Here is a 20,146-nt window from a genome sequence, read left to right as displayed (position 1 = left end):
CTGATCAAATGTAATTCTTTAATATAATTATACATGACTGATTTCATAAAAAAAAAAAATATATATATATATATATATACACACATACATATATATGCACATACTGTACATATATATACATACACACATTCACATATGTGTGTGGTGTGTGTGTGTGTGTGTATAGGTATATATATATATATATATATATATATATATATATATAATTTACATTATTTCTCTCAATTATGTTAATTATGTATTATTATATTCAAATATATGTTTGAGTATAGTTCTATTAATTTTATATAAAACCATCTTAGATTAATGTTATGACCACCTGCTTATTTCACCAATCACATTAGAGCATCCAGCAGTACAAAATCCAGCTATGAACAATAATATGACTAGGTTTCAGTCTTTTAGCATGAACAGAGGTAGGAAACATGAAGTCATCAACTGATTTTGTGTAAACACCTCATGAGGCATCATTTCCAGCACCAAAAACAATGGTACAGCCCACACAGAGTAACGGTACTTCCCGAACTCTGACTGTGACAAAGTGCTCGGGGTGTAAAGAGCTCTGCGGACCTCATGGAGCTAGATGTAATGACTGGCACAGGCAGTACAGGGGCAGAACTCCACTGTTTGCTTGCCGTAATAGAATGTCAATACAAGCTAACTGATGATTCCTGTAATGGCGAGTGGAAGCTTCCGGCGACGTCGAACTGAAGTTCACCATGTAATCTCAATCTGTCATACCCACGCCTGCGCCGGGCCGATCCTGCCTTGGCCTTTCTCTCACACGTCATTCTTCTATCCGTCCTGCAGCCCCTGCTGATTAATTACAGCCCTATTTTAAACTTTCACAAAATACCACAACACACAACATAGCAGCAATGTGGCTAATTAATCAAAACACTGTCCTAGATACTACAGAACCGTCACTTTTCAATGTCTCGGAGACGGCTGGCCCTGTTTTCCTGGGAGGCGGAACATAACATGGTAACATATGGGTACAACTCATAGTACTATGAATACCAGTGCCGGCAAAGTTCCGCTTTTATTATTCATGATATAAAGCCACTATTTACTAATACAAGCTACTATTTTGAAAAAGTCCACCATCATTCTAAAGTTTAAGGTCTGTATGAAATTAAATTATTTTTGAAAGAAATTAATTATTTTATTCAGCAAGAATGCATTACATTGATCAACAGTGACAGTAAAGATATTTATGTATAATGCTACACAAAATTCTATTTAAAAAGAAAAATATGAAGTAACAACTGTTTTCAACATTGATAATAATCAGACATGTTTCTTGCATATTAGAATGATTTCTGAAGGATCACGTGACACTGAAGACTGGAGTAATGATGCTTAAAATTCAGAAATGCATCACAGGAATGAATTACATTTTAAAATATATTCACATAGAAAACAGCTATTTTAACTTGTAATAATATTTCACAATAATAATGTTTTTACTGTATATTTGATCAAATAAATGCAGCCGTGAAAACATTTAAAAATTGCAGACAAAACTTTTGAACGGAAGCTGTTTTGCTTTTACTGCATTTATTTATTTATTAATTTGCAATTAATTGTACTTAATTAATTATTTGCTTTGCAATACAAGCAGTATTTCACCACAAACTGTCATGGCAATGGCAAACCTATGAATCCTTTTTAAAAAATCATGAAAAAAGTACTAGAGATTTCTACACTGAATCTTTTTATGCTCCGCTCTAAAATTCTTGATGAGCTAGAAATCCACTCTTTGTAAGTGTAATCTCTAGAAAATGACTAAAAAAGTCCTCCAGTAATCACAAACAACTAGAAGTCGTCTTGCCAAACAAACAAGGTAATTCCACAGCACTTTTTTGAATGCAGATGAGTTTGTTTGTAATCTGCATAGTTATATTTCCACACACAGTGCGGCTTCTCATTGCTATGCATCACGCCGTACCGAAGGCTTGTACATTCATTACATTCAAAATTGCTGAAGTTACCATTCAATTAAGCCCTTAATGATGGGGATTGTATAGGCGGCGTGTGTCGTCCTCTATAAAGCAGAGACGCAGACTAGTTTGGATGCTGGCGAGACTGAAGACCAGAGCTGTAATTTCACCGACCAGCCACTCGTTTACATTTTAATGGACCGAGGTTTGCAGGAATCCAGTTTTGCCTCTTTGATTTAAGCAGGAAGCACTTGACTAAACATACAGTTCCTTGACAAGCAAGAAAATAGGAAGTGGGAAGAAAAAAAGCAATTTGGTATTGATTGCCAGCTTATGCCAGAGATGCAGAGGCCCATTTGATGTAAGAGATTTGTAGCAGAATCGTAAAGAGAAACGGAGAGCATGAGAGAGAGCTTGAGACTGTTTAGTAACACAACTCCCATCTCCACTGAAGATTAAATGGCTTATCTGAACTGTTTAAACGTGGTTTTACACCAAACTCACAGCACTCTATGTTTGCTCGATGATGTGAAACTTCCTTCTCTAAACATATTTGCGATAGAGCCCTGACAAGACAGCAAGAAAGAGAGATTTAGTCATCACAGGATTTCACAAAACAGATATTTTGTTGCTCCCTTTCAATGCTGGATATTCCCACTGCGCTCACAGCTAAAAATTTAAACAGATCTCCAGAGGTTTTTTTTTTTGCAGCATCCAGCATTATTGGAGCTATAAATACAAGATAAGATGCTGAATATCCAAACACACTCTAATAAACAGTGACTGCTCTGCAAAGTGCCGGGCAAGATGGAAAAAACTCCTAAAAACCAGGCCAAACCAGGGCCACCCATGCCACTCACGAAAGGGGGTAAAATAGGGAAAAAACATGCCACTGATACATAACTTCATTTCTGATTTATTTTTAATTTTTTGCATTGAAATATACAGAATAGTTCATTTATAATATATAATATTAAATATAGCTAATTATATATATATATAATTTTTTAAATATTTAATATTAAATATAATTATCATTTTTGTACTTATATTCTCTACATTTAATGTATTTAGATATACATATACGTGTGCATTGATTGTAGAGAATATAAATTAAAAATATATTAATATATATTTTAAAAATAAATGTTATATATGTGTGTTTGCGTGTACATGTTATATTTTTATTATTATTTACAGAATTAAATTACAATACAAGAGCAATTTTTGGCTCTTTGTAGTAAAAAGCTTATGTATAAATAAAAGTAAATATATGTATACAACTTTTATAGAACTTGTGTGTGTGTGTATGTGTATGTATATATATATTATTATTTTTTTTTACAATTTTTGATTTTTGGAAATGAAATTTGTCCACCTCTGGTCAAAATGGTTGGACCCTGGACCGGGAAGTTTGATTATTATTGTAAAGTATAATCACACCTAGATCACAAACTAAACTGCTTCATCTCTCTTATCCAGTGATGGAAGTTTGGCCACCAAGCAGATCGTTTTCCTCCAAAGACCAATGTTGCCTCGCAAGAAGAAGGAATGCAAGGTGCGTGACACACACACACACACACACTCTTTGCTTCCCGGCTGAAACATCTATGTAGTTTGTGTTAGCAGCCAGAGTCACACACCGGGTGTTTTTACAGGGTTCAGTGCAGGCGTCAGGCATTTCCTTAAAGCACCACATAAAATGGGGCAGAAAACACAAGACGCTTGAACAGAACAATGCATAATTTAAACAAAGATTTAGCTCCATGTCACTTCAAAGAAAACCAGAGCGCGTGTGTGCTTAGTGGGTGTTACTGCGTGTTTGGCTTTCCTGATGATATTTACTTACATGCCAGTGTTGTCTTTTTACATTTTTGGGGAAGAAAGGGCCAATGCAAATGAACTGTGCTAAGCTTTAATCAACCTGTCACACTTGTCATCAGTTGTATATGTAATTCCATATGGGAATTTGTATTCACAACCATAACAAACTGAGGAGAGAGATCTAAATGAACTTTTTCCGAAAACAAAAATGTCATGTGGCATGCAAGGCCTGAGCTTCCTGTCTCAGACATCCCGTGGTTGCATAAGGACACCACAGCTTTGTGTGAACTGTTTTTATGTATGCATCATCTCTCATATTCACAAGTGCAATACTGCAACAATCAGGTTTTTTTGAGCACTTACAAATCGCAATGACCTGAGATTTAATTCACTAAACATTTCTACTGCTGGAGTTTCAGTGCTTAAATGGATAAACATGGATTTATTGTCGGTTTGTTTAATAATGATGATGCCGGTTTGTTATTTGAAGAGGTTTAATAAAGGTTAAAAAAGCTGAAATCATGAGATTATTCAAGATTCAAGAGTTTTATTTGTCACATACACAATTATACAGAGTATAACCAGCAGTGAAATGTAGGTAAAATGTAGGTATATAGTAAAGTTACTATGTTTAATTCAGATTTGAAATGCACACACACCCACACTCTTGAAAGAAGTCTCTAATATTCAATAAAGCTGCATCCATTTCATGAAATCCTTCATGCATACATTTATTTTCATCTTTTTTTTATCACTTATCCAAAACTTTTTAATGGTAATCTATCAGTTTCCACAAAACTGCAAAAATGGTTTTCAACATTGATAAGAATAAGAAATGCTTCTTGAGCAGCAAATCATGATTTCTAAAGGATCATGTGACATAAAATGATGCCTAAAATGCAGCTTTGCCTCACAGGAATACGTTACATTTCAAAATATATTAAAATAGAAAACAGTTATTTAAAATTGTAATAATATTTCACAATATTACTGTTTTACTGTATTTTCAAATCAAATAAATGCAGCTTCGGTGAGCACAAGTGACTTCATGCAGCTGTTTATACTTTCTCCACGAATAGTTCATGCTTCCTCAGATTGTTTATCAGTTATCAAACATTATCAAAATGATCTGGGTGAAGCTCTTCTGACATTAGGTTAGTTATGGTGGAGCATGACAGGTTTTTGACACTTAGTTCACACAGTACAGTCCTAACTGACAGCAGCACAAACTCATTCACAGGCGGCGTGACCGAAGGTGCTGCTGCCAGTGTTTCTGTATGAAAGCACCTGCTGAAGCACCATAACACGACGTCTAATTATCCTTATTGCATATATATATATATACACACACAAAATCACCTTAGGGAACTTGTGTATTGATATTATGGTAACATTTTAGCAAATACTAAGATAAAAATCTAGCTATATCAATTGTTACTGGAATATATACGTGTTAGGCTGATTGGTTTGTACACTACAGACTGTTTTTTCTTTAAGATAATTATAATAATATCAACTCAAATCAATATCACATTTACATTAATGCATTTTTAAGTTCAGTCCAGTTAGTTATAATTAATAATAATTAAAATCAATTTCATTTTTATTGGTGTTATTTATCAGTCAATATGTATACAAGTTATACATATAGGCTTATATATTTATATACACACTATTGCAGTGTTGTTTTCTGAATAAATAATACAAATTTAAGCTAAAAAAATATTAGACGTAAATAGAATTTTGTTACAAAGTATATTTTTATTTATCATGGAAGCAGTGATTCATAAAATGATGATCAAATGATGAAGCAGCATTAGAACCAAGCATACTTTTGCTATTTTAAAAAGGCAATTCATTAAATATTAATCTGCATCTCATTGCCTATCCATAAAAAAGATATTAAGACTCTCTGTCGACATTTTCTGTTTCAGAAAGTCATCTTTAAAGCACGGAACAAGTCCAACAAGAACTCGGTCAAAGACGCACCAAAGAACAAGAAGAAGAAAGACTCCACACCCACCGTAGAGAAAGAGATAAGTGATCAAAAGCCCTGTGACGGAGCCGAGAAGAGCGCTGAAGAGACAAATACAAGTATGAATGAACGACGGGAGGAAAACCAGAATAATGAGACTGATGCTGAAGTGCAGAGTGAACAGAAGGAGGACAGAGAGGAAGAGAACGAGACAGAGGAAGGGAAGGTAGGAGCAGGCAGGGAAAAACAAGAGACGTTGGGCGGAAATAGCAAGACAGACGGAAATAGTAATGATGAGGTAGATGTTAAAGAGGAAGAGCGTGGCGTGAAAACAGAAGCTGAAATGGGCTCGTGTCAAGACAAGGCCTCACCTACTGCACAAGAAACAGGACGACAGGACGAGGAGGTGGACAAACAGGAAGACCGCTCAGCCAATCAGGATTGAGGACGCGCTCAGACCCACCGAGCCAATGGAAGTGGACCTTCTGAATGTTCTAATGCTACCCTGCAAAAAAAATCACTTCGCTAATCAATATTTTGTCTTGTTTTCCAGTATCTAAACATCCTTAAAGCAAGTTCAATATACAAAACGAGAAAGCAAGAGTTGTTTTATTGATCTTTAGATACTCAAGACAAATGGTTGATGTCGCGTAGCTTATGGTTTAAGACAGGTAAACTGTCGCACAAACACCTCACCTGACATTTCCACCTATTGTAACCAATGCTGAACTTTTAACTCACCGCTGGTGAGCGGGCGATAACATCCCTTTCCCCATCAATGAGCCGAAAGGACTCCGGTATCCAGGAAGAGGGAGGAGAGATGGGAAGAGATTGTTATCGGTAAATGCACTGGATGAGAAAACCACATTAATATTTACTCAATAAGCCCAGAGGGCCGAGACAGACTTAAAGACGGCATCTCAGACGCGCTCCGAGGAGAAGGTTACTGTTGCGTGAAGCAATCTATTGTGATGTAAGGTGCATATGTTTGTGTATGTTTTTGTTTATGTTTATATGAATATTTCATGTCACCGTCCAAACAAAAGATTCAGATTCTCGAAATTTAAGAGAAGATACACACCTGGCAGAGAAACATACTGGCATATTACTATTAAGTTTGTTGTGCAGAAGGGGCGACTTTTTGTTGGTTTGGTTGTCAGCATTCAGAGCGGATCCACCACTGGTTTAAAGAAATAACTCGCACAGAAATTAAAATTCTGTCATCATTTACTCTCATGCTGTTTCAAATAAGTATGACTTCATGGGAAAAGTAGAATACGTGAATGAAGGCTGTTGTTTGGAAGAAAAACAATAATGCATTAGTAAATACAAATTCATAGTTCTCAGATAAAAAGTCTAAATTATGACACACATAAGTCATAATTATGAGATAAAGTGTAGAAATTGACATAAAATGTCAACACTGAACATTTTATTAATCTCATAATTGACTTGTCTTAAGTTTGACTTTTTATCTCATAATCATGCCTTATGTCAATTTCAACCCATAATTTTGATATTATTTTTGTCACAATGATGACAATTATGTCATAATTATGATTTACCAAAGTATTTTCTCTTCAACTGCAGAAATGGGCTTCTATACTTTTGAGCTCCATAAAAGCATCAGAAAAGTAGTCCATTTAATTAAAAATATATTATTTACCCAATTTTTGTGGGCGTAGAATATTTTTATGCTTATTAGAATATTGTATTGTTAGCTTAGCCACAAGCTTAATTGACAAATTATCCATTTAATGCGTTGTGCAAAAAAAATGGTGATTAAATGATGACAGAATTATCATTTACAGGGTGTGTTATTGCTTTTAAAAGAGGCAGATGGCATAATAAGTGTCTGTTTGGGCTTCAGTTTACTTTTACATGGAGACAATCTGCTCTAGCTCTAATACAAACATTTTTAACATTGCTCTCAGAGGCAATAAAGCATCACAAGTGATTTTGTTTGAGAACGTCAACACCAGAAAAATGAGATACGCTCATGAACGGATCCTTTCCCTGTTTTAATTAGCAGACGAGTAAGGGGCTGTCCACACAGGTCCTTTCTCTTGTGTTAAAAACAGCAGAGCACAACAGAAGGTGCGTTTATATGCACATTAACTCCCAGACACTGGCTAATGTTCACCTCAAGATGTTCATTCTGCCCTCCGATGGCCATAAAACTGTCAGCGATTTGAGTAAACATGAAATCAAAATCAAAATACGCCAAATAACAGAAATAAACTTGGAAAAAACATGCCACTGATGTGCACATATGTGCCTACTGCACAGACCGAAATGAAAAAAAGACAGAAATGGTAAAAACCTTTTTTTAGACTATTTCACTGCACGGCATTCATAAAGATACTGACTGTTTTTATTATGAAAATTGCATTTTCTGAGAAAGACGTAATACGAGAGTAAACCTTCATGGTGTTGTTATACAGACCGCTGCTGATTTTCAATTTGCATAAGAAAATAAATGGATACGTGGATAATCCGTAACAGAATGTTGTGATGGGATAGAGGGGTTATTTCATGACAATGATATTATTACCCTGATCTTCTGGGATGTTTCAGTGAACAACAGAAAATGAGAACAGTCGAAGAGATAATGCGGTTACCGGTTCACGTGCTTCTTTGACTTTTATTAATGAAACGAATGTCTTGTATTTTAGAAATCAGATCCCTTAATCCAGCAGAATCACAAGACTATGATTTCAGATAGAAAGTATTATCCTGTCTGACTCGTGGTTTAGGTTTTTCATAGAAATTATTATTAAAGTAATATTTGGCATATTGCTTTTCCAATAAACAACAACTGGGTAACACATCTTGTTTTTATACCAGAATAGGCCAAAAAGCATTTAGACACTTAAAGGTGTGTTCGCATTAAATTTCGGTCAGTATAGCATATCGACCAATGAAACCCAGCTCACAAGTCACATTTCAAGTTGAAAAATCTTTGCGCTTGAACCCGTTGAAATCTGCATGGGGAAATCTTTCACCCTCACACGAAATTCCTGATCGCACAGAATCCTGTTAAAATGACTAGATTTCTCCAGGGAAAATTCGTCAACAACAGTGAAGGTGAACACACTTAACACGTAAAATGTCTAAATGTCATTGCATTAGTTAAAACAAAAACAAAAGAGCCCAGCTAACAGGGAACGTTATCAAAACGTTCTGGCAAGGTTCACTTAACGATATGAACTGAAATATTCCAGTAACGTTAATAGAACATTCGTTCCAAGTTATCTGGTGATGTTATGTTCTCAAAATGTTAGCGCAAAAACATTATACATTGTTTATGGATCTCTTTTCCTAAAACGTTTTAGTTGGACGTTAATCTAACATTTGTAAATGTTACTACTTGTTTCAGAATGTTTAGAAAACATTCAAAAGTAGCATTCCCATAATGTTCGTAAAATTCTAAAATGTTTCTTTAACATTCACATAACCAAGAACGTTTGTAAACATTTAAAAAAAAATGGATATTTGGAATGTTCAGGAAACATTAAAAAAGGAACGTTAAAAAACATTCTTAGAACATACTTTGTTATCCAGGAGAGCACAAGCAAACTTTACAAGCTAAATATTTCACAGAAAGATGTTTGAAATGACAAAACAATAATTCAAAATCACTTTCTGGTCGTCAAATATTAGTGGGGCGAGAACTGTGTATTAAGGTGCGGTCACATGATCATTAATGAAAATTCGCAAGTGAAATTCAGAAATTCACATAATCGGCTGTTTCGCGTAAAAGTGAAAAAATTTCCCACGCAGATTTCACTCATGACCAAGTTGGTTGGTCAAAAGTTAAAGTGACTTCTGTGTAAGCAAGAATTCATACTCATCTCTACACTACTTACAATGAATGGACCCCTTTTTACACGCAAAATTTCACTACTGCACCTTAAAAAAAATACGCATAGTCATTTTGATTTCATGCTGAATTTTGTGCCCACTGTACACCTCACCTGAGTAACATCTGTATTTCCATTAAGTCAGCATTGTTGTGTTGGAGTCTGGCCATATTTATAATCTGGGTTTCAGCATGTGGTCTTGAGGGATGGCGTGTGTGCGGTTCCGCATTAGCTCTAATGGCCAGAGGGGTCACGTTTAAAATCATAATGGCTTTTCCGTTCCCACCTCCTGCTGGGACAAACGTCTGAAGCACTCGGCCTCATCAGAAAGGACGTCAGCCTCCCAACTCCCTAATAAAAGATGCCGTTTTCAATCTGTCCGCGTACACTTTAAAGAAATTCATTTTGCACTTTCTCGTTCTTTTTCCGAGCGGTTTCTGACACGTTGTCATTATAATTGTGCTTTGTCACAGTGCTGTTGTTAGACTATTGCTGGAGGGGAAAGCCCTTGTTTATTGTTTTAATACAAGTGAAAGACAGACCTGCTCTAACGATTCAACTAGAGACGAAAAGACATTCTGATCATCCTATTTTCAGTTTAACATGTTCAATCTCAGCTTACATGCAGATGTATTTTTCAAGCATTACTTGTTGTGTATCACAGGTGGAATCTGTAGGCTTTTTTAGGTGGTAGAATCTGTGCATTGTGTTAAAAAATAGCGGCGAGTTCTACAAAAACATTCAAATTTGCCAAAACGCTTAATAAAGAAACAGACAATGTGTAGAAGTTTGTGAATGACGAGCGTCCCGATTCCTGCGGACAACTGTGGGCGCCGATTGTGTGTGGGCCTGCTTATCACTGACAGATAGCAATTATGTTACAGTATGTGCTAGTATGCATATTGCTCTACTGTCAGCATCTGCTCTGATAAGCTTGGCTTATCTAGATTGAGTTCCGCGACTGTGTTTGGAGCAGAATACTAGTGAACTGCATACTGCACAGTACAGTATATGCTGTATGTCATCTACTGTTGTAATAGAATGCGAAACAACATAAAATAAAGCTTTAAGCCAGAAGCTTCAGAGCAAAACTGACTTAAACTGAGGTATATCACAGTTAATCGTGGCCTTGAGTGACTTACTGCTTTTATAAGAGCAAAAATCACTGACAACAGCAGTATTTGGTAACATCTATTAATATTAATCATTGGAAATATAAATTTATGACATCAAGTTAAGTGCATTGCATGGTGGGATATACATGATGTACACTATTGTTCAAAAGTTTATGGCCAGTAGAAAGATATTAACACTTTTATTCAGTAAGAATGCATTAAATGATCAAAAAGTGACAGTAAAAGATGTCAGTACAATACAGTACAAATGATTTCTATTTTAAATAAATTCTGTTCTTTTTAACTTTCTTTTCATCAAAGAATTCAGAAAAACTAAATCTATCATGGTTTCCATAAAAATATTATAAAGCGCAACGCTTTTTATCATTGATTATAACAAGAAATGTTCTTTGAGCAGCAAGTCGGCATATTAGAATAATTTCTGAAGGATCACGTGACACTGAAGACTGGAGTTAAGATGCTGAAAATTTAGCTTTGCATCACAGGCATCAATGACATTTTAACATATATTCACATAGAAAACACATTTTAAATATTTCACAATGTTACTGTTTTTACTATTTTTGATCAAATAAATGCAGCCTTGGTGTAGATGTAATAGACTTCTTTCAAAAGCATTTTAAAAATCGTCAAACTTTTGAACAGTAGTGTACACATTCATGTACACTCTTAAAAATAAAGGTGCTTTACGATGCAATAGAAGAACCTTTTTGTCTAAATGGTTCCATAAAGAACCTTTAACTTCTGAAGAACCTTTCTGATTCACAAAAGGTTATTTGTGGTGAAAAAAGGTTCTTCAGATTATAAAAAGGTAAGGCAGAGATGGTTCTTTCAAGAACCTTTTACTGAATGGTTCTGTGTGGAACCAAAAATGGTTCTCCTATGGCATTGCTTGAAGAACCTTTTGAAGAACCTTTATTTTTAAGAGTGTATATGCACGTACATCCAGATAATTATGTAAAAATAGTAGTATTATAGCATGCTATTTCAAACACGCCCTTTGTTCCTAACTCAAACCCTGTTAAACAAATACACACATCAGCTACATATTTCTTAAAGACATTGAAAATTAAATTATTTCTATGTAGACACACTTTATGTGGTTTAACTAGATGGCAGTGATGAATGGTTAGTGTGTGAAAGTAACACGCATGATCTTTACCGCCCACTGTCCACCGTGTAGATTCAAATGCACACAATAGCAGGCATGACATCAGCAAGTTTATGGACGGTAAGTCCGGTCTGGGTCCGCAGGGTCAGTCGGATCAATCCGTGGGTTGGCGAGGCCACGTCAAACGAGCTGTTAGGGCAAAACAAGGATGTGGCAGAAAGTGAGGCAGGATCAGCGAAATGATGCTGAGTAATATTTACCCTCCCCTTAGTATTGACAGGGTGACCCGCGACTCATGCAGCGGTTGACCTCATCCGCTGTCAGTTTTTTGTGTTGTATGCCAGTTTATTAGCTATATAATGGATTTTAATGTCCTGCAGTGGCAAGGGAGGATCGTTGTAGCTACTAACGCACATTTAAACACGTGCACCTCATTTTGTGGTCCATTTACTGACGGTTTTCTTGCTTTTCAGAGAATAAAAGAGTCAAACATGCTGCATTTCCCCAGCACACTTGTATATCTCAAAGGACTTTGCCATTTTTGCCTCCATATTTTTGCAGGTCGCTACTTTGATTGTCAGCCACTGTTGTGCCATTGTGAACATTGATCGATGTTTTTCATCGTTTGTAAGGAAAAGCAACATGATAATGTCATCTGTACAATTTGTATAATATAATAAATATGATTTATATTTGATTTGTTTTGGAGTTTTTATTTGCAGTAATATATGTCAGCTTCTTTATTGCTTGCCTAATGAAGCAAAGTCTAGAGATAAAACTACTGTTTCTAATAGAGGCATTGCACAGGTCATATTTCATTAAAAAAAAACTAAATTATATTTTGCATTAAGAAAATGAAACCTTATGTTCAGGATCATTAAGATTTTTTTTTAGCATCGAGGCACTAATTTAATGACAATTAGGTGCATTTCTCCAAATGATAATCTAATGAGAATCATCTTTGAGAAAAATGTTAATTACAAAAAACTCCTCAAACTTAAAATGTCTGGACACATTAAGGTAAAGGTAATGTGGTTAATTGTTACCAAAATACTTTCGCTGTGCAAAAAACAAAATCCTAAAATAGGCTTTTTTTCTTCATGCAAGTTGTAATTGCATGATTTTTGAAGAGCGTGTTTATTACAGATGTCATGTAGAGAGACAATTTATAGCTCCATAGAAGTCATAATGAAACTGGCATCATTAAGTCACGCTGGGAAAAAAAATAAATGCTGAAAATGTACTCACCCTCAGGTAATCCATGATGCACATGCATTTGTTTCTTCACTGATTTTGGAGAAATTTAGCATTCCATCACTTGCTCACCAGTGGATCCTCTGCAGTGAATGGGTGCCGTCAGAATGACAGTCCAAACAGCTGATAAAAACATCTCCATAATCCACACCACTCCAGTCCATCAGTTTACATTTAATAAAGTAAAACGCTGCATGCTTCTAAGAAACAAATCCATCATTAAAAAGTTTTACCGTTGCTTCTGGAAAAAATGCAAGTCTATAACCCATAATAATGCTTGCTCCAGACCGGACAGTGAAAAGGTCTGTTTCCTGTTGTCCTCTCACATCAAAATCCACAGACATATTTGCTTGAAACTATTTTGACTTTTAAACAGTTCTTGATTTGTGCATATTTCTCTCCTGATTCACATGAGATGTCATTTTCACTGGAGAGAGCAATATTATGAACAGAGGAGTATTTTAGTTTAAAGTTAAACTGTCTTAATGACAGATTTGTTTCTTACAAACATGCAGCGTTTCGCTTCACAAGATGTTAATTGATGGACTGGAGTGGTGTGGATTACTTGTGGATTATTGTGATGTTTTTATCAGCTGTTTGGACTCTCATTCTGACGGCACCCATTCACTACACAACGTACCATAACGTGAAGCATATAGCATTACGGATGGTATCAGGTACGCAGTGCCACAGTCCGAAACTGCTCTGCTCTGCCGGATTAACCAGAAGCACGTGAGAGTAAATCATCGGATGGTGTATAAATGACTTCTTTGGGACACAGACTACAAGCACAAACTCTCGGACTCCCACAGCACATGAAATCAATGCCGCGTCCATTACCAGAAAACGCTAATGACACTTCAGTGATGTGGAGAGATGAGGACGTATGGCAAGAGGACGATGAATAATGTATAGACCTTATTTCATGTGCAACATCAGAGAGAGCATCATTAATTTACCGTACTGTCTTAAAACAGGCCACATTTTAGGATTTAGATAAGGGAAAAATACCAACATGACCGTATAACCTTGGATTTTTGGAGTAACATTTTAGGTTTGTTTACTCAAGCCAAATCAGGTAACAAACCAAGTATACAAATCTAGTAAAACCTGACTGAAGGAACACAGTGCCATCTAGTGGTTCGTGCATGTCAGCACTTCACCTGTGACAAAAAAAAAAAACTACTCATGCAAATAAAACAGTTTATGAATATGATGGTAATCATCCGATATAATTCAAAAGTAGCCTACCACATTATTTCATCTAATGCCACCAGTGTATAATTTTTGTATGCGTAATACACACTAATTTCTTCTGAGCCTCTTTTCCACTTGAATCTACTGCTAAATTGAAGTTTTTGCTCTCCAAAAGAGCACTTCACATCAGGCATCACTGCAAACGTGAACAGGGTCTAGGCGGATTATCCAGCCCTCATTTAATTAATGCAATTAAGCTTTGCTCTCCCCACATGCATGCTTATCTGCTGCTGTCAGAGCCCAAACTGTAAATGAATTAATTACCTCGATCAGCTTAGTTCATAACTGCAATCTGAACTGAACGATGAATATTCATCAGCGTAACTGCTATGCACCACAATAAAAGAAACTGTTTGCACATCAATGATGATATGAGAGGTGCTATAGAAATCACTAAAGGAGTAAGAGCGAGTCTTCAAATGGGTCATTCCCTCTGTGTTTTTATTTTTAAATGGAAATATATATATATATTTTTTTTTTGGGGGGTGAACTTGAAATAATTTTCCAGTTTATAGGCTATGGGTTGGATGTTTTTTTTTTTGTTATTTCCTGGATGATGCACAAATGCCATAAATTGGTGATTTATTTATGAAGTAATATTATATAATTTCTTTCTCTAATCTAAACGTATAAAGAAAATATGTTTAAAATGGTCCATTAATCCTGTATGCTTAATATTACTTTCCATTTTTATTGCTTATAACACCTGAAAGTGCTAAGAAACTTTTTATAAAAGAATATAATATAAATTCAAATAAACAAATAAATATATTAACAAATATGAATATCTTTGAAATTAATAAATTGCAAGTTTGTTCTAGCATATAACACCTGAAAGAGCTATCCAAACAAACTAAAACAACAAAAAATGCATCCTTAAATAGGCAAATATGATAAGACTCAATATTAAATAATTACATTTATTAATTTTAAAAATCAGAATAAACAAATGATTTACAGTCGGATGATTTACAGAGTTTGTGCTAGAAGAACAGAAGGTTTCCGAGGGCAGATGTTGTGAGAGATCATACAGCCCGCAGCTCCATCTTGCTCATTACGATTATAATGATTCCCACCACAAATCCCAAAAATCCCACAAGAATTCCGATCACAAGCACCACCGTCTCAACCTCCTGAGAGTCTTCCGGCACCTCCACCTCTGTGGGACACAGATAGCAGCACCAACATTAAACAGCCATCCAAACGTCTCAAATATACAGCAAAAATTAATAGCAGAAATAAAATACTAAAGTCTTGATCAATAACATACATTCTAGTATCCTTTTTCTTCACAAATTATACCCGCGCATTATTACGCACCTATAAAATCTATTTATTTTTATTAACTACTGATGAAGCAATAATTAACATTTATTAATAAATAAATACATAAATCTTTTATTAAATATCATTTAAATATAATGGCATCGAGGGGGCCTTTATAATCATTTGGGTCTTAATTTTCTGTTAGTTAAAAAAAATAATAATAATAATGATAATAAAATAATATAAAAACTAGTGCTGTCAAACGATTAATGGCATCCAAAATAAAAGTCTTTTATTTACATACTATATCTGTGTGAACTGTGTATATTTATTATGTATATGTAAAAGACATACACATACAGTATATATTTAGAAAATATTTACATGTATCAACATGCTTTTAGTTTTTATTGATTAATATTTGACTTTTTTTGTTGCTATTGCTCAGAAATGTGCAAATAATAATCAACATGGATTCTAGTATTCCTTTGTTTTACAAAATTGTCTTATGTGAAACTGTGTATTATTGCACATCTATAAAATCTATATATTTTATTGAATACTGATGAAGTAATAATTCATATTTTATAATAAATAAATAGTAAAAAAAAAAAAAAAAAAAAAGGCAGCAAGGAGGCCTTTTTATCCTTCATTCGGGTCTTAATTTTCTGTTGATTAAAAAATAAACAAATAATAATAAATAAACATCAACTAGTACTACTACTACTACTACTAATAATTTATTATATTATTAACTGTATGAAAATATTATAATTATTATTATATCATTGAGTATAAAAAAAATTATATTTAAAACACATAACATAAAAAGAAAAAAAATACGTTAAAACAATTATTCAACATGCTATTAGTTCTTAATGATGAATTTTTGACTTGATTCCTTTGTTCCCGCTGCACAGAAATACAAAAAAAATTCAGAAACTTTGCTTGAAAAAGCCAGTTTCATTGGGTTAAGAAATGGAGAACTGGAAAATTCTCACGCTCTAAGATCAGTGTTCAGACCGAGCAACTGCATGCGGTTGGAAATCTTCACCAAACATCTGATATTCCCACAAAGGAGAAGTGCTCACCCCAGAACCTGGTGATGTCCTGCTCCAGTCCTCTGTGTCTCACGCTGCAGGTGTAAATGTCTCCCCGCTCAGGACGGAAGTTCAGGTAGGAGAAAAGGCGAAAGCTAAAGTCTGGATTGGAATAATACTGCGTCTCGCTGACGTCCTGCTCACTCACCGGCTCTCCGTTCCTCGTCCATGAGATGTTGACCGGCGGCGGGTGGAAGTTGGTCACTGAGCAGATGAGTGTGTTTTCAACACCAAGCTTCACGTCGCTCTTGGTGTACAGCTGTGTGGACGGAGGAACTGCGGACAGATTTCAAGGCGATATGAAATAACATTGCACGTACTTAAAGCACTGTTTGTGTGTTTGAGCATCACAATCAGCAACACTCACTCAACTAATGCTGCGAGTTTAGGGCAGGACTATCTGTAGCTAAGTTTCCATCCAAAGTTACGAATTAATAATAACAATAAAATATCATGAAGAAAAATTAAATTTGCTGCAGTAGGAGAAGGCACTGTATATACAGTGCCCTCCAAAATTATTAGAACAGTAAAGACAAAATTGCTCTGTTGGCTGTGGAGTCAAGACATTTGCAAATATGATTAAAAGAAGAATATGAGACAAAAATACAGAATGTCACATTTTATTATTAGCCGTTTCAACACATACATGTTTTACCAAATAAAAAGAACAGCACTTTTAGAGTTTGATCCCTCTATCTGATGTGAGCATAAGTATTGGGACAGTTGAACATAAGGCAGATATAAAAGATTAAAAGCTATTATTTAGTTGCAGATCCCTTGCACACAATCACAGCAGTGAGTCTGTGACCCATAGACATCACCAGACTCTTGCTCTCGTCCTTTGAAATGCTTTTCCCAGCCTTTAATGCAGCCAATCCCAATTGTTGCTTGTTTTGGGGAGTTTCTGCCTTTACTCTCCTCTCCAGCTGGTGAAATTCATGTTCAATCAGATATAAATCTGGAGATTGATTTGGGCAATCTAAGACTTTCCATTTCTTTGCCCTTATAAACTCCTTGACTGAACTGGCAGGGTGTTTTGGGTCATTGTCCTGATGCAATATGAAGCACTTCCCAATGAATCTGGTGGCATTTTCTTGAATATTGGTAGGCAAGATGGTTTTGTACCCTTCCAAATTCATTCTGCTACTGTCATCATACATTAAGTCATCAGTAAAGTTGAGAGGGCCTGTTCCAGAGGCAGCCATGCATGCCCATGCCATGACACCACCTCCACCATGCTTTACAGATGAGGCTGTATGCTTGGGATCATTGCAGTTCCCTTTTTTCTCCAGATTTTTGCTTTCCCATCACTTAGATAAAGGTTCATCTTTGTCTCATCGGTCCATAAACACAGTTCCAAAACTCTTCTGGCTCACCTTTGTGCTTTTTTGCAAACTCTAATCTTGCCTTTCTATTTTTGGTGCAGGTCAGAGGTTTGCATCTTGCTGTGTAGCATCTGTAATTCTGTGTCAAAGTCTCCTGAGGACAGTAGATTGTCAGAGCATCACCCCAGCTTTCTGGAAGTTGTTGGTGATGTTACAGACACGTCTTTTAGGGTTCATTTTCACAGCTTTTATGATTTTTCTGTCATCAACTACTGTTGTTTTCTCAGCCGATCAGGTAGTTGTTGGTTGCTGGTGTCGCTGGTGGTTTCCAAACTCTTGATTTCTCCATGCCCTTTGTTTTTGCTAGCGCTCTAACTGACTTCCTCTTTTCTTTTAGCATCCAAATCGCTTGCTTTTCTCTCAAAGTCAGCTCCCTCGTCTTCATCCTGGTTTGTGTGTGTCATCATCGAATGCAGAAGTAATGGATATAACTGATACGACACATTCCCTGCTTTTAATATCTGAAGAATTAATGCAACAGGACACAGATCATCACTTAGAAAGACCTGTGAGGCAACTGTTCCTATACTTATGCTCACATCAGATAGAGGGATCAAACTCTAAAAGTGCTGAATTTCTTAGCTGGTAAAACATTTATGAGTTGAATCACCCAATAATAAAATGTGACATTCTGTAGTTTTGTCTAATATTCATCTTTTAATCATATTTGTAAATGTCTTGACTCCACAGCCAACAGAGCAATTTTGTCTTTACCATTCCAATACTTTTGGAGGGCACTGTAAATATGTATATATACACATACAAATTCATCTTTAGGTTTCGTTCAGTTTTTATTTCCAGTTAGTAATTTTAACTAAAATACATTTTTGCATTGAAGTAATGAGAATTTTAGGGCAAGATGTACTTAACTGTTATGGAAATCATCATAATACAAAAACATTCATAAAATAGGTTTCATTTTCTTTTGATTTTGAGTTAAAAGTTGCCTTAAACATGTTTTGACAGGTTTCATTAAAAAGAAACATATAATACACACTAATGCATGAAATAATTGAATCATGATTTTAATCATTAGGTTTTCTATTCATATGGAGATTTTACCGACAGATTCCGGGGGATTTTTTTCTCCTGTGATACAGCGAGGAATATTATAGAAGCAGGTGCCGATGGAGTAATGCGCTTGAGAAGGCAGATTGCGATCGAGGGTCCAGTCACCTGCGAACTCCGACAAACGCTGCTTTGCTGTGTAATCTATAGGGTCGACGTGCCAGAGCTCCTCACCGTCAAACTCCAGCTCAAAACCAGCGTCCATCATCTCTATATGACAGTACGTCAGCTGACGCATTAAATGCTTCACACCTGAGGGAGAAAAACCTTCTGTTTAACCATCAACATACAGGATCAGAAACAATACACACAATGCAGTGTCAATGGGAACAAACTCAAATTTCAGTCCAGCAGGTTCAAAAAGTAGTTTTTAAGAAGATAAAATCATTACCTTGAGCTCTTGACAAACTCCAAAAAACGTTAAACGTGCAAAACAGAAAGAACAAGCGCAACATTTCAAGGCCAACAGCTGAATGCCATGAACGGGGCATTTACTGGTAATATTTACTTCTTCCTCCACAGTCATTATTGTGCACAATACGGTTTCTTCATGCCTGATAGAAACTAGGCCACTGAATTCCACCAGCTAATCAGGTTTCACTTCTTTTGTGATGCATAAAGCCACTGTATTTTTTCTGTAATAACCATTGTACACTGAACAACAGGACCAATGATAATAGAAACATATGGTGTCCATTTATAGTGTTAATTTATAATATGCTGTAAACCAAGATCTAATATGAACCAGTAAATCAAATTACATTATTACATAGTCTTTTACACGATGCATCAAAAAACATATTCAATAATTTGTTCCAGATGTTAATGATAGAAATGAAAATATGATAAAATATAACTTATTTAAATTAATAATTCTTTATAAAAGATTAATTATATATATGTATGTATGTGTGTATATATATATATAAATATATATAAAGGGATAATGATAATTTTCTTAATT

At 35.3% G+C, this 20,146-nt stretch overlaps 2 protein-coding genes across 3 annotated transcripts in view; one reads left to right on the top strand and one right to left on the bottom strand.

Moving 5' to 3' along the window:
- LOC306887933 (raftlin-like) overlaps positions 1-8,242 on the top strand; it is an 84,953-nt gene extending 76,711 nt beyond the window's left edge. Inside the window, exons 9-10 of one of the 2 annotated variants that reach the window (XM_079445983.1) lie at positions 3,426-3,501; positions 5,702-8,242. In XM_079445983.1, the coding sequence (XP_079302109.1) occupies positions 3,426-3,501; positions 5,702-6,187 (562 nt within the window). In that variant the 3' untranslated portion in view covers positions 6,188-8,242. The remainder of the gene's footprint in view (positions 1-3,425; positions 3,502-5,701) is intronic. The other variant, XM_079445984.1, reaches the window with a different exon arrangement.
- A 7,029-nt stretch (positions 8,243-15,271) lies between these two features.
- On the bottom strand, positions 15,272-19,718 carry LOC306887500 (H-2 class II histocompatibility antigen, A-U alpha chain-like). Its single transcript, XM_079445263.1, has 4 exons — positions 19,574-19,718; positions 19,177-19,434; positions 16,721-17,005; positions 15,272-15,522 (listed from the first exon to the last, which is right to left on the bottom strand). The coding sequence occupies exons 1-4, from the start codon at positions 19,671-19,673 to the stop codon at positions 15,389-15,391; spliced, it is 777 nt and encodes a 258-aa protein (XP_079301389.1). The 5' UTR covers positions 19,674-19,718; the 3' UTR covers positions 15,272-15,388.
- Positions 19,719-20,146: the final 428 nt, after the last annotated feature.

Source organism: Barbus barbus (assembly GCF_936440315.1).
Source record: "Barbus barbus genome assembly, chromosome: 21".
Lineage (NCBI taxonomy): Eukaryota > Metazoa > Chordata > Actinopteri > Cypriniformes > Cyprinidae > Barbus > Barbus barbus.
This window is presented reverse-complemented; position numbering and strand designations above follow the sequence as displayed.

Excerpts from the sequence above, each read along its gene's own strand:
- LOC306887500 (XM_079445263.1), bottom strand. The coding sequence starts at position 19,673 with ATGCCCCGTTCATGGCATTCAGCTGTTGGCCTTGAAATGTTGCGCTTG. Across the intron at positions 19,435-19,573 it reads GAGTTTGTCAAGAGCTCAAG|GTGTGAAGCATTTAATGCGT; the intron begins GTAATGATTTTA and ends TTTCTCCCTCAG. Across the intron at positions 17,006-19,176 it reads AAATCCCCCGGAATCTGTCG|TTCCTCCGTCCACACAGCTG; the intron begins GTAAAATCTCCA and ends ATCTGTCCGCAG.